Here is a 12,350-nt window from a genome sequence, read left to right as displayed (position 1 = left end):
GTTCCACTTGTTTATTTTTACTTTTGTTCCCTGTGCTTTTGGTATCAAATCCTAAAAACCATTGCCATGACCACTGTCATGGTGTTTTCCCAATATGCTTTCTTCTAGAACTTTTAGGTTCATCATTCCCTTTTCTGTTTTAGTTGCAAGCCTACCATAAGGAAGGGCTTTTCTTTCTCCCTTATTTATTTATTCATGTCTATTAGAATGAGCACCTTACTACTATTTTTGTTGTCATTGCTTGAATTGACTTGAATTTGGCTGGTGGGAACCTTTTCAGATTGGGTACTCTGTCCTTTTGATGTGTTCCCATTTTCAAGCACTTCTTTAGACTTTAGAAGATGGTCTAGGCTCATCTTCTCCTTTCCCAGCCATTTTTCAAAGGAACCTGATTCCTTTTCATGCAGAGTAGTAGTTTGAAACCAAGATCTGGGCACTGGGTCTGCTTGTTTGTACTGGTGCAATGTTCTTTGAATTGCTAATTAGCTGATCAATTACTGCTCTGTTTGAGTTCCCTCTCTGTAAAACCTCACACATGTGTACAGACAGTCCCTGACTTAAGATGGTTTGACTTATGATTTTTGATTTTATGATGGTTTGAGAGCAATACAACCATTCTGTTTTTCACTTTTCAGTCAACACTTTATTTTAAAATAGGTATTGTGAGATGATATCGCCAACCTATGGGCTAATGTAAGTTTTCTGAGCACGTTTAAAGTAGGCTAGGTTAAGCTGTGGTGTTTGGTAGGTTAGATACCTTAAATGCATTTTTGACTAGTGATATTTTCAATTTATGATGAGTTTATTGGGATGTATCCCCATAAAGTCGAGGAGCATTATACATATCTCTGTATAGTAGAGTGAGTTCCTTATACTTTTCATCCAGTTTCCCCTGAAGTTAACATTTTACCTAACCATGATACATTTATCAAAACTAAAGCATTAACATCAATACATTGCTATTAACTAAACTGTAGAGTTTAATTGGATTTTGCCAGTTTTCCAGTGAATATCCTTTTTCCATTCCAGGATGCAATTCATGATCACACATTGAGTTTGGTCACACTTGTCTCTGTAGTCTTCTCCAATCCGTGACAGCTTCTTAGGCTTTCCTTGTTTTTCATGACCTTGATGATTTCTTTTCTTTTTTTTTTTTTTTTGAGACGGAGTATCACTCTGTTGCCCAGGCTGGAGTGCAGTGACATGATCTCAGCTCACTGCAAGCTCTGCCTCCTGGGTTCATGCCGTTCTCCTGCCTCAGCCTCCCGAGTAGCTGGGACTATAGGTGCCCGCCACCACGTCTGGCTAATTTTTTGTATTTTTAGTAGAGGTGGGGTTTCACCATGTTAGTCAGGATGGTCTCGATCTCCTGACATTGTGATCCACCCGCCTTGGCCTCCCAAAGTGCTGGGATTACAGGTGTGAGCCACCATGCCTGGCGACCTTGACGATTTTTAAGAGTACTGGTCACATATCTTGTAGGATATCCCTCAACTTGTGTTTAATCTTATGTTTTCTCATGATTAGACTTGAGTAATGGAGTTTTGGGAAGAATACCACAGAGGTATATTGTTAAGTGTTCTCATCACTTGGAGGTAAATGTTATCAACATGGCCTGGTGATCCTGAACTTGTCTGTTGGTTTAGTTCGTATCTGCCAGATTTTTCTCACTGTATAATTACAAATCCTCCTTACCTTACGATGGGGTTACAGCCTGATAAGCCCATCATAAATTGAAAATATCATAAGTCAAAAATGCATTTAATGCACCTAACCTACTAAACATCACAGCTTAGCCTAGCCTGCCTTAAACGTACTCAGGACACATTAGCCTACAGTTGGGCAAAATCATCTCATGGAAAGCCTATTTTGTAATAAAGTGTTGCGTATCTCATGTAATATGTTGAGTACTGTACTCAGAATGAAAAACAGAAGGGTTGTATTGCTTTTGCACCATCATAAAGTAAAAAAAAACCCGTAAGGCAAACCATCATGAAGTGGGGGACTGCCTGTACTCTTTTCCCCTTTCCCTGTTCAATTCTTCGGAAGAAAGTAATTTAGTTCAGACCATACTCAAGAGAAAGGAAATAAAGCTCCATCTCTTGGAGCTTAATTGAAACTGGAATGACTGGTTTCTACATACCTTATTTGGAGTCCCTTTGTAAGAAAGATTTGTTCCTTTTCTCCATTTGTTTATTCCATTATTTATATTGATAGAGACGCATGTATATTTATTTTGTACTTTGAGTTATAATCTATTTTTCTTGCTCAAATTGTTACAGCTTTGGTCACTGGGAGATTCTTCAGATTGGCTCCTGTGTCTTTTGACATGTCCCCACCCTCTTGTTTCTGAGTACTTCTCTACTTTGGCATTACAAAAGATGTTCCAGGCTCTTCTTACATTGTTCCCTGCCACAGTCCTAGAATCACCCATTTCTATGGAGCCCTGGTTCCTTTTACTTTAGACTCTGGGGTTTAGAAACCAGTCTGGGTGTTGGGTATGCTCATTGCTGCTTCTAGGCCCTCTCAGCAGATAGAGCTAGAAAACATATGGCTGTATATGAATCCATGGATTCACATGTATCTATCATTGTTTTCTGTATCTGGCCATCTGTATATATATTAAGCTAAACATGAGTTCATAATGATGTCTCAGACTCTAATCCATTGCTGCAGGGCTCATTCTTGCCTTCCTCTTGCTTATTTGTGACTTCTTTCTCTAACAGGGAAAAACCCCAGTCTCATTATCACCAACCTATCTACTCATTTGTTCAACCCTGGTATAGGTGTAAAGTGGTTTCAGAATTACTAACCTATACCCCTGTGAGAATTGTATTTGCCAACTAGGCACTTCTTCTTTGAAGGAAATACACACCACACAGGGAGCATCTCTACACTTCAGCATGCAGAGATCTGAACAGTGTTCTCTCTGAGTGAATCATACTGCAGGACAGAAATTACTTTTAAAAATTCCGTAATGGGTCAGGCCTATAATCCTGGCATTTTGGGAGGCTGAGGCGGGCAGATCACCTGAGGTCAGGAGTTCGAGACCAGCCTGGCCAACATGGTGAAATCCCATCTCTACAAAATTACAAAAATTCGCCAGGCATGGTGGCGTATGCCTGTAATCCCAGATACTGTGGAGGCTGAGGCATGAGAATCACTTGAATCTGGGAGGCAGAGGTTGCAGTGAGCTGAGATTGTGCCATTGCACTCCAGCCTGGGCGACAGAGCAAGACTCTCTCAAAAAAAAAAAAAAAAAAAAAAAAAAAAAAAAAAAAAAATCCATGATAGCAGAGCTAGAATAGAAATGGGGTTGCACAGGCTGAATTTCAGTTGTTGCAACATTAAACGAGCAGTATTTAAACTGGCCTTGTGTGGCACTTGATATTTGGCTGCTTGTATTTTATTAAACACTTTCTTTTTGTTTGGTGTCTGTCATTCCTTTGAGAAATATTTGAGTGCCTTTTCTGTTGCAGACATTGATTAGATGCTGAGGTTGTAACAATGAAGAAGATAGTCATTGTTGTTGCCTCATGGAACTAAGTTTTACCAGATGTAAAATTTGAATTAACATGAGACTGTGCCCCCTGTGCCCTATTGTTTCCTCACACAGCTCCCTTCATTTCCTTGGTTTTTTCATACTTGTTCATTCATTCCTGCATTAATTAAAGTAGGTTGTACTGTGCCAGGCACTGGGAATATTTAAGTAGTCGTGTTCCTGAAATGGAAATAAATCCAGCATGGTTGGAGTAGAAGGAGTTGGGGTACAATGTGGAGTGTGATAGGGGGATTAGAAAAGTAAGCTGAGACCAGATTTTTTAGTTTGAAGGGAGAGGTGGGGCTTATAGGCATATTACAGATTTTAGACTTTATTTGGAGGGAAATGGAAGTCATTGAGGAGTCTGCAGCAAGGGAATGGCATAAAAAGATCCTCACTTTAGGCCGGGTGTGGTGACTCACACCTGTAATCCCAGCACTTTGGGAGGCTAAAGCGGGTGGATCGCTTGAGACCAAGAGTTTGAGACTAGCCTGGGCAACATGGTGAAACCCTGTCTCTACCAAAATTACAAAAATTAGCTGGGCATGGTGGTTCATGCCTGTGGTCCCAGCTACTTGGGAGGCTGAGGCATGAGAATCACTTGAACCCAGGAGGCGGAGACTGCGGTGAGCCAAGATTGTGCCACTGCATTCCAGCCTGGGTGACAGAGTGAGACTTCGTCTCCAAAAAAAAAAAAAAAGAGAGAGAGACCCTCATTTTGAAAGAGGACTCTGGCTTGAGGGTGAAGAATGGGTGGGCTCCAGGCTTGAGAGCAGCTGCAGGGGCCAGTGAGGAGCTGCTGCAGTGCTGCACGTGAAAACCCATCATGGTTTGGTCAGAGTGGGTGGGACTGACAGTGAGCACAGAGCGAAGTAAAACCAGCAAGATTTCATGATGGGATAGTGGAAGGAATCATGGTGTTTGTAGTCTTCAAATGTGAACCCAGAGTGCACTGGACAAGTAGTCTAGGCTGCTCTGTAACCAAGGCAAGTGTTTTAATTTTACCCTCTCTTCCTGCTCTTGGCCTTTGATTTTTTGTAATTTAAGGTTTATGAGTGTAATCAGTTACTTCACATGGAAAGATACTTAATACCAGATGATTTTGGAGTCTTGTGATCGATCCCTTCTCTCAATCTTGGTTGTGTGTCAATTGGCAAGGCCATAGGATTTATTATGAACATTGCAGAAGGCTTGGTTACTGTGCTGTGACACTGAATTTGGGTGGAGATAGATGAATTTCAGATGATTTTCTAGGCCTCAGAAACACATTACCCTCTACTCCGCAAACACAAATCAAAACAAAACAATCCCTATTCCCTGAGAATTTCTCTTGATCTATCACACAGCCTGGGCTGTCACAGTACTGAGACGAGCCCATCTGATTTGTGAGTCAGTTTTATTTCTTGGTCTTCTACAGAAGCTAAAAAGTTCCAACCTTTTTTTTCTTTTTTTTTTTTTGAGACAGAGTCTTGCTCTGTTGCCCAGGCTGGAGTGCAGTGGCGTAATCTCAGCTTACAAGCTCTGTCTTCCAGGTTCAAGGGATTCTTCTGCCTCAGCCTCCGAATAGCTGGGACTACAGGCACATGCCACCATGCGCCCGGCTAATTTTGTGTATTTTCAGTACAGATGGGGTTTCACCGTATTAGCCTGGATGGTCTCGATCTGCTGACCTCATGATCCGCCCACCTCGGCCTCCCAAAGTGCTGGGATTACAGGCATGAGCTACCATGCCTGGCCCAAGTTCCAACATTTTAATGCTTTTCCTTGGATTCCTTTGAGTCATTGAAGTAATTCCTGTTTCATTTATACGAATTATTCCACACTAAAAAATTCTGTTGTAATCACTTTATGTATTAATAGAAATACTGATTTCTATTTTCAAGGAACTATTGAGTAGGGAGGGGGAAATAGGGATTAACTGTTAAATGGATATAGAGTTTCAGTAATATAAGACAAAAAACTTCAGAGATCTTCTATACAGCAGTGGGTATATAGTTAACAATACTGCACATCTAACAGTTTGTTAAGAGGGTAGATCTCATGTCATGTGTTTTAAAATTACTTTTAAAAAAATTGAGTAAAAAAGCAGTTTTACTCTTCAGTTCCTATTTATTATAGATTTAAAATTTTATTTTAAAAGTGAGTCGAGATTTTAAACCTCAGGATAAGTTTTATTTTTTTAAAAAAAATATTTTATTATTATTTTTTGAGATGGAGTCTCACTCTGTCACCCAGGCTGGAGTGCAGTGGTATCTTGGCTCACTGCAATCTCCATCTCCCAGGTTCCAGTGATTCCGGTGCTTCAGCCCCTAGAGGCGTGTGCCACCCCCCCCGGCTAAGTTTTGTATTTTTAGTAGAGATGGGGTGTCACCATGTTGGCCAGGCTTGTCTTGAACTCCTGACCTCAAGTGATCACCTGCCTTGGCCTCTCAAAGTGCTGGGATTATACGTATGAGCCACAGTGCCTGGCAGGTAAGTTTTAAAATAATATCTCTGCTGGCTGGGCATGGTGGCTCATGCCTATAAACCCAGCACTTTGGGAGGCTGAGGCAGAAATATCATTCGAGGCCAAGAGTTTGAGACCAGTCTGGGCAACATAATGAGACCCCCTCTCCACAAAAAGTAAAAAAAAAATTTGGCTGAGTGTGGCATGTTCCTGTAGTACCAGCTATTGGGAGGCTGAGGTGGGAGGATTGCTTGAGCCCAGGAGTTTGAGGCTGCAGTGAGCTATGATTGGACCACTGTGCTCTAGCCTGGGTGACAGAGTGAGACCCTGTCTCTTAAAAAAAAAAAAAATGGGCCATGTTTGGTGGCTCACGCCTGTAACCCCAGCACTTTGGGAGGCCAAGGCAGGCAGATCACTTGAGGCCAGGAATTTGAGACCAGCCTGGCCAACATGATGAAACCCCATCTCTCCAAAAAATACAAAAATAAGCCAGGTGTTGTGGTGCACACCTGTAATCCCAGCTACTTGAGAGGCTGAGGCAGAGAATTGCTTGAACCTGAGAGGCAGAGGCTAACCGTGAGCCCAGATCACACCACCGCACTCCAGCCTGGGTGACAGAGCGAGACCATCTCAAAAACAACAACAACAAAAAAACCAAACAAAAGTTCTTGCCAATTCATCCATGTAATATTTAATTTTGAATTATATTTTATCTTTCTAAGGATTGTTTCTTATATAAGCAAAGATTTTTCAGTGCTAAACATTTACGACTGCTATTCTGAAATGGTTATTTGCAAGTCTTTGTTTTAAGAAAATGGCTGTTCAAAAAATCAAAATAGTATATAAACCAAACAAAACATTTTTGCTTTGGATGTCTGTTTTGCAACTTCTTCCCTGCACTATAAGTTCTTACTGACTGCTTTATCAGTTAATAAATTGGTTTGGCTACTTTAACAGAGGCAAATAGTATTAGGCAAAAAATTATTTTTTATTTTTATTTTTTGAGACAATCTCACTCCGTCACCCAAGGCTGCAGTGCAGTGGCCTGATCTTGGCTCACTGCAACCTCCGCCTCCCAGGTTCAAGTGATTCTCATGCCTCAGCCTCCTGAGTAGCTGGAATTATAGGTGTGTGCCACCACACCCAGCTAATTTTTGTATTTTTAGTAGAGACAGGGTTTTGCCATGTTGACCAGGCTGGTCTCGAACTCTTGACCTCAAGTGATCGTTCTGCTTTGGCCTCCCAAAGTGCTGGGATTACAGGCATAAGCCACTGTGCCCAGCCCTATTTTTTATTTTTTAGAGATGGGTCTCGCTCTGTTGCCCAGGCTGGAGTGCAATGGTGCGATGATAGCTTACTGCAGCTTTCAATTCCTAGGCTCAAGCAGTGCTCCTGCCTCAGCCTCTTGAGTAGCTGGGACTACAGGCCTGTGCCACCAGGCCTGGCTTGTACGCTTGTACATTAGTATTTGATACGGCTACCCTAAGGGCAATCCTATAGTGAAGTCAACATTAGATAATGATGCTCATCTGATGGATTAGATTTCCAGAGTTGGCTGTTTCCAGGTGCCTATAGGAGTAGAAAAGGGTGATAAACCATCTAACTAGATGTCCTACCAAATATAGTTCACTCCACATCTGAGATGAGACTGCATGACTGCCGGTTTTCTTTGCCTTTTTCCCCCCAGGGTATCATCAGAACCAAAAATGAAGTTTTAAAGGTGGGTCGGGTGTGGTGGCTCATGCCTGTAATCCTAGCACTTTGGGAGGCTGAGGCAGGTGGATCATCTGAGCTCAGGAGTTCAAGACCAGCCTGTCTAACATGGTAAAGCCCTATCTCTACTAAAATATAAAAAGTTAGCTGGGCATGGTGGTGGGCATCTGTAATCCCAGCTACTCAGGAGGCTGAGGCATGAAAATGGCTTGAACCCCAGAGGCAGAGGTTGCGGTGAGCGGAGGTCATGCCACCACTGCACTCTAGCCTGAACAACAGAGCAAGACTCTGTCTCCAAACAAACAAAAAAGGTGCCAGAGTCTTTTCCAGGGGCAAGGGGAGATACAATGAAGTGTGTTATTGTTTCTGATAAGAGTGCTACCATCTTTCGTTCTTGTGTGCCATTTCTAGTTGAGGTGATTTTATTTTTGGAGTTCCTTTCCCAGCTGTTTACCTGAAAAACCATGAAATGTGTTTCACATGAACTATGAAATGATTAGATGCTAATGTGGCAAAGAAAGTGTGAATTCTCTCTTAGAAACAGGGACATTTGGTTCGGTACAGTAAATTGTTAATGTGTGACTCTGTGCTTTCAAAGTCTGTGGTTCAAAAGTACTTTTCACTCCTACTGTATATTTACCTTGAGAAGGTGAATCCCCTAACAGTTTAGTCAATGTATCAGTATTCTCAACCTGTCTATCAATTTTTTTTCTTTCTCTCTCTTTTTTCTTTTTTTGGGCAAAATACCTTTTTTGCTTTTTTATCCCCTTAAAATATCCATTGTCCCTCACATGTGCACTCTTCCAAATTTCAGAAAAGCAAGAGGAAAGGGCACGAATATACAAATATTAAGTATTCTCTAGCGGACCAGACGAGTGGAGATCAGAGCCCCCTCCCGCCTTGTACTCCAACACCACCCTGTGCAGAGTAAGTAGTGCTGAAGGAAATTCTTTTTACCTGGTCATGGCGGTTTAAAAAAGTTTAAAAAACAAAAACAACAAAAAAACACAAGTTTGTAGCACATGCCTTTCACTGGTGCACGTTCCTGTTGCCCCACTGTTAGTGTGTCTCTGACTGGTGATATCTATGGATTGTGTTAATGCTATCTCAATCATGTCTTAATTTTCCTAAGCTGGCCAGGTACGGTGGTTTACGCCTGTAATCCCAGCGCTTTGGGAGGCCGAGGTGGGTGGATCACTTTGAAGCCAGGAGTTTGAGACCAGCGTGGCCAACATGGTGAAAGCCTGTCTCTACTGAAATTACAAAAATTAGGTGGGCATGGTGGCACATGTCTGTAATCCCAGCTACTCGGGAGACCGAGGCAGGAGAATCGCTTGAACCCAGGAAACGGATGTTGCAGTGAGCCGAGATCATGCTGCACTCCAGCCTGGGCTATAGAGTGAACCTCTGTCTAAAAAAAAAAAAAAAAATTCCTAAACTGAAGGCTGATTGCTATGCTAGCTAGGATTCTATGGGATTTTAAGTATATCAAGTGGGTTCTCCAAGAAGAATCTACTTTTTCTTTTGATGGGCTGGGGATTGTTACAAAGGAAGGTCATATGTCTTAACGATGTGTTAAGGCTCTTTGCAAAATAAAAGTAAATAAATTGACCACTAATGTGTCAGCCCAGCCATGATCCGCTCATTTGCCACTAGTCAACAGAAATCTACTTTGGATGTTTAAACCAGGGGTCAGCAAACTACAGCTCACAAGGCCAGATCTGGGCCATGGCCTGTTACAGTATAGTCTGTGAATGGTTTTAAAGGGTTGTAAAATGAAACAACACAAAACAAAGACCCAATAACAAAACAAAGCCCGAAGAATAATATATGACAGAGACCACGTATGGCACATAGAGCCTAAAATACTGACTCTCAGGTCCTTCGCAGAAAAGCCTTCCCGACTCCTTGTTTAAAACACAGTAGGAAAGCATTTGCTAAATTGATTATGAATAGCAGTTGTAAGTTATTATTTTTCTATATACTCAAAAGTCACTTGTTAGTATAACATTTACCTTTTATTTTTCCCTAAGAATCTTCTCTCTGTTTGCTTCCGATGTGGATTTTTAAGCCCCTGCAGATTTTAATATTCTATATAAATGTTTTAGGTGGCATATATGAGGTTTGTATTAACATTTGCTTTCTATTTAACATTGAAATGAAATTATACAGCAGAGGTATTTTCTCCTTCAAGTTGCCAGTTTTTTCTGCCTTTTTTCTTTTCTTTCCCAGTGGACTGCCTGGGAAAATTGATATTTTAAATTGCTCTCTGCAATAATTTTCAATGGAACTGGAATGCCAGGGTTCTGAGTCCTTGCCAGAAAGCTTTTCCCTCCTGTTGGCGTGACTGAATCAGCTGTCATGATTCCCTCAGTACCAGTGGCATGCCTGTGACAGACAGCCTGTCTGCCTTTCGTTCCCGTCATCCCCCTTGTAGGGTTCAGATCCAGGATACACTGGCCCCTCTCAGCCTGGCACCCACAGCTGCTGGGTTCCTCACTCACCTGGACTACTCTGATGTCACCTCCCTGCTCAGCAGAAAGGAGTCTAGGATCTTGATGCTTTGGTCCTCCGTCCTAGCCCCTAAACCACCCATTGCCCTTCACATAACCTGAGCTGGGGCTAAATAGATCTCTCATCACTGTCTGCCTGCTCCTGTATTTTCCCTTCTTGGAGCTTTTGCCTGTTCAGATCCCTCTACTGGAAATTAATAGGATTTCGTTCTATGTGTGTGTTTCCAACCTTTCTTCACAGTGTGATTCAAACGCCTCATCCTACAGCCCTCCTTAAAACAACCTGCTTTCTGCCAGACACCAGGGAACATCAGGACTCGAGGCTTTTATTATACTTCTGTTGTTTTTTTGAGGTGGAGTCTCACTCTGTTGCCCAGGCTGGAGTGCAGTGGCACAATCTTGGCTCACTGCAACCTCCACCTCCCAAGTTCAAGAGATTCTTCTGCCTCAGCCTCCCAAGCAGCTGGGACTACAGGTGTGCACCACGACACCCGGATAATTTTTGTATTTTTAGTAGAGACGGGGTTTCACCATATTGGCCAGGCTGGTTTCGAACTCCTGACCTCTTGATCCACCCGCCTTGGCCTCCCAAAGTTCTGGGATTATAGGTGTGAGCCACCGCACCCCACCTTATTTCACTTCTGCCTCTGTAATTATATTGCTGTATGGCTATGTCTTCTCTCCCTGGGAGTATCAGGTCCTAGGCACAGAACTGTGTCTGTACCGTATCTGGTGCCCAAAGAATGTAGTATGTGTTTTATAAATATCATGTAAGCTTAAACAGCATGGTCTACATTTTTGTAAATGTCTTTCTTTTTCTTTTCTCTCCAGAATGAGAGAAGACAGTGCTAGAGTCTATGAAAACGTGGGCCTGATGCAACAGCAGAAAAGTTTCAGATGAGAAAACCTGCCAAAACTTCAGCACAGAAATAGGTATTTAAATGCAAGCGCTCTATTGGTTAATTGTTTATATAATTGGCAGTATTTTTAAGCAGGCAAGCAATTTGGGAATGTTTTAGCAAAGTGTACCATAATTGAGTTTTACAAACCAGGCTCCTTTTCCTCTCCCTGTACTTCTTTTCAAGATAGTTTTAGTTTAGAGTTCATTAAACATTAAAATCAAATACAGAATTAATTCTGCATGAGGCAAGGCTAGCACTTATTCCAGAGAAATGGCTGATACTGGTGGTAGAGTGCAGGTATCACTGTTCCTGCAATTTTTATTAGAGTTGGTTAACCCAGGCCGTGCTGGGGGATGATCTGTAGGGATCTGGGAATCACTGGGACTCAGCACTGGGTGGTTGGAAGTCAGGAAGCCTGAGTTCTCATTTCAGTCAGCCTCTGACCAGCTGTGTGGCATGGGGTGCTAGACCCACCTGGCCTCCGACTGGGTCACCTACATCCCTTCCAGCTCTGCTGCTGGAAATTCATCTCTGCCATACATCGCCTCCCTGTCAATTACCTTTTTTAAGTGTGAGCCAAATATGTGATGCATGTTTTAATGATAAATTAGAAACTTATCTGGGCATGGTGGCTAACGCCTGTAATCCTAGCATTTGGGGAGGCTGAGGTGGGTGGATCACCTGAGGTCAGGAGTTTGAGACCAGCCTGACCAACTAAAATAGTAGAGACCAGCCCATCTCTAGTCATGGTGGCACATGCCTGTAATCCCAGCTACTCGGGAGGCTGAAGCAGGAGAGGCGGAGGTTGTAGTGAGCCAAGATCGCGCCATTGCACTCCAACCTGGGCCACAAGAGTGAAACTCCATCTCAAAAAAAAAAAAAGGTAGAAGCTCAGTGTCAGTATTTCATGTCGAAATTCCACTTCAATGGGTAGTGTAGTTAAAAGCTTTAAGTCTACCTTAAAATCACCTAATGCTTTGTTAAGCTTTTAGATATATGTTCCTTAAAAACTCTATAACTTATTTCTTCCCCAGATGTGGACTTTCACCCTCTCCCTAAAAATATCAAGAACAGATGCAAGAAAGTTTATGTGAAGACAGAATTTGGATTTGGAAGGCTTGCATTGTGGTTGACTACCTTTTGATAAGCAAAATTTGAAACCATTTGAAGACCACTGTATTTTAACTCCACAATACCTGCTTCCCAATTACTCATTTCCTCAGATAAGAAGAAAT

General features: G+C 42.2%; 1 protein-coding gene across 1 annotated transcript in view; it reads left to right on the top strand.

The window, feature by feature from the left end:
• The window catches only part of PTPN11 (protein tyrosine phosphatase non-receptor type 11), a 100,602-nt gene extending 88,252 nt beyond the window's left edge, over nucleotides 1–12,350 (top strand). The window contains 3 exon segments of the mRNA XM_017889530.1: nucleotides 8,515–8,627; nucleotides 11,045–11,146; nucleotides 12,150–12,350. Of these exon segments, the coding sequence (XP_017745019.1) occupies nucleotides 8,515–8,627; nucleotides 11,045–11,114 (183 nt within the window). The 3' untranslated portion in view covers nucleotides 11,115–11,146; nucleotides 12,150–12,350.

Source organism: Rhinopithecus bieti, unplaced genomic scaffold, assembly GCF_001698545.2.
Source record: "Rhinopithecus bieti isolate Rb0 unplaced genomic scaffold, ASM169854v2 scaffold_19610, whole genome shotgun sequence".
Taxonomy (NCBI): domain Eukaryota; kingdom Metazoa; phylum Chordata; class Mammalia; order Primates; family Cercopithecidae; genus Rhinopithecus; species Rhinopithecus bieti.
The sequence above is the reverse complement of the archived record's forward strand: the minus strand, read 5'-3'. Positions and strand labels throughout refer to the sequence as shown.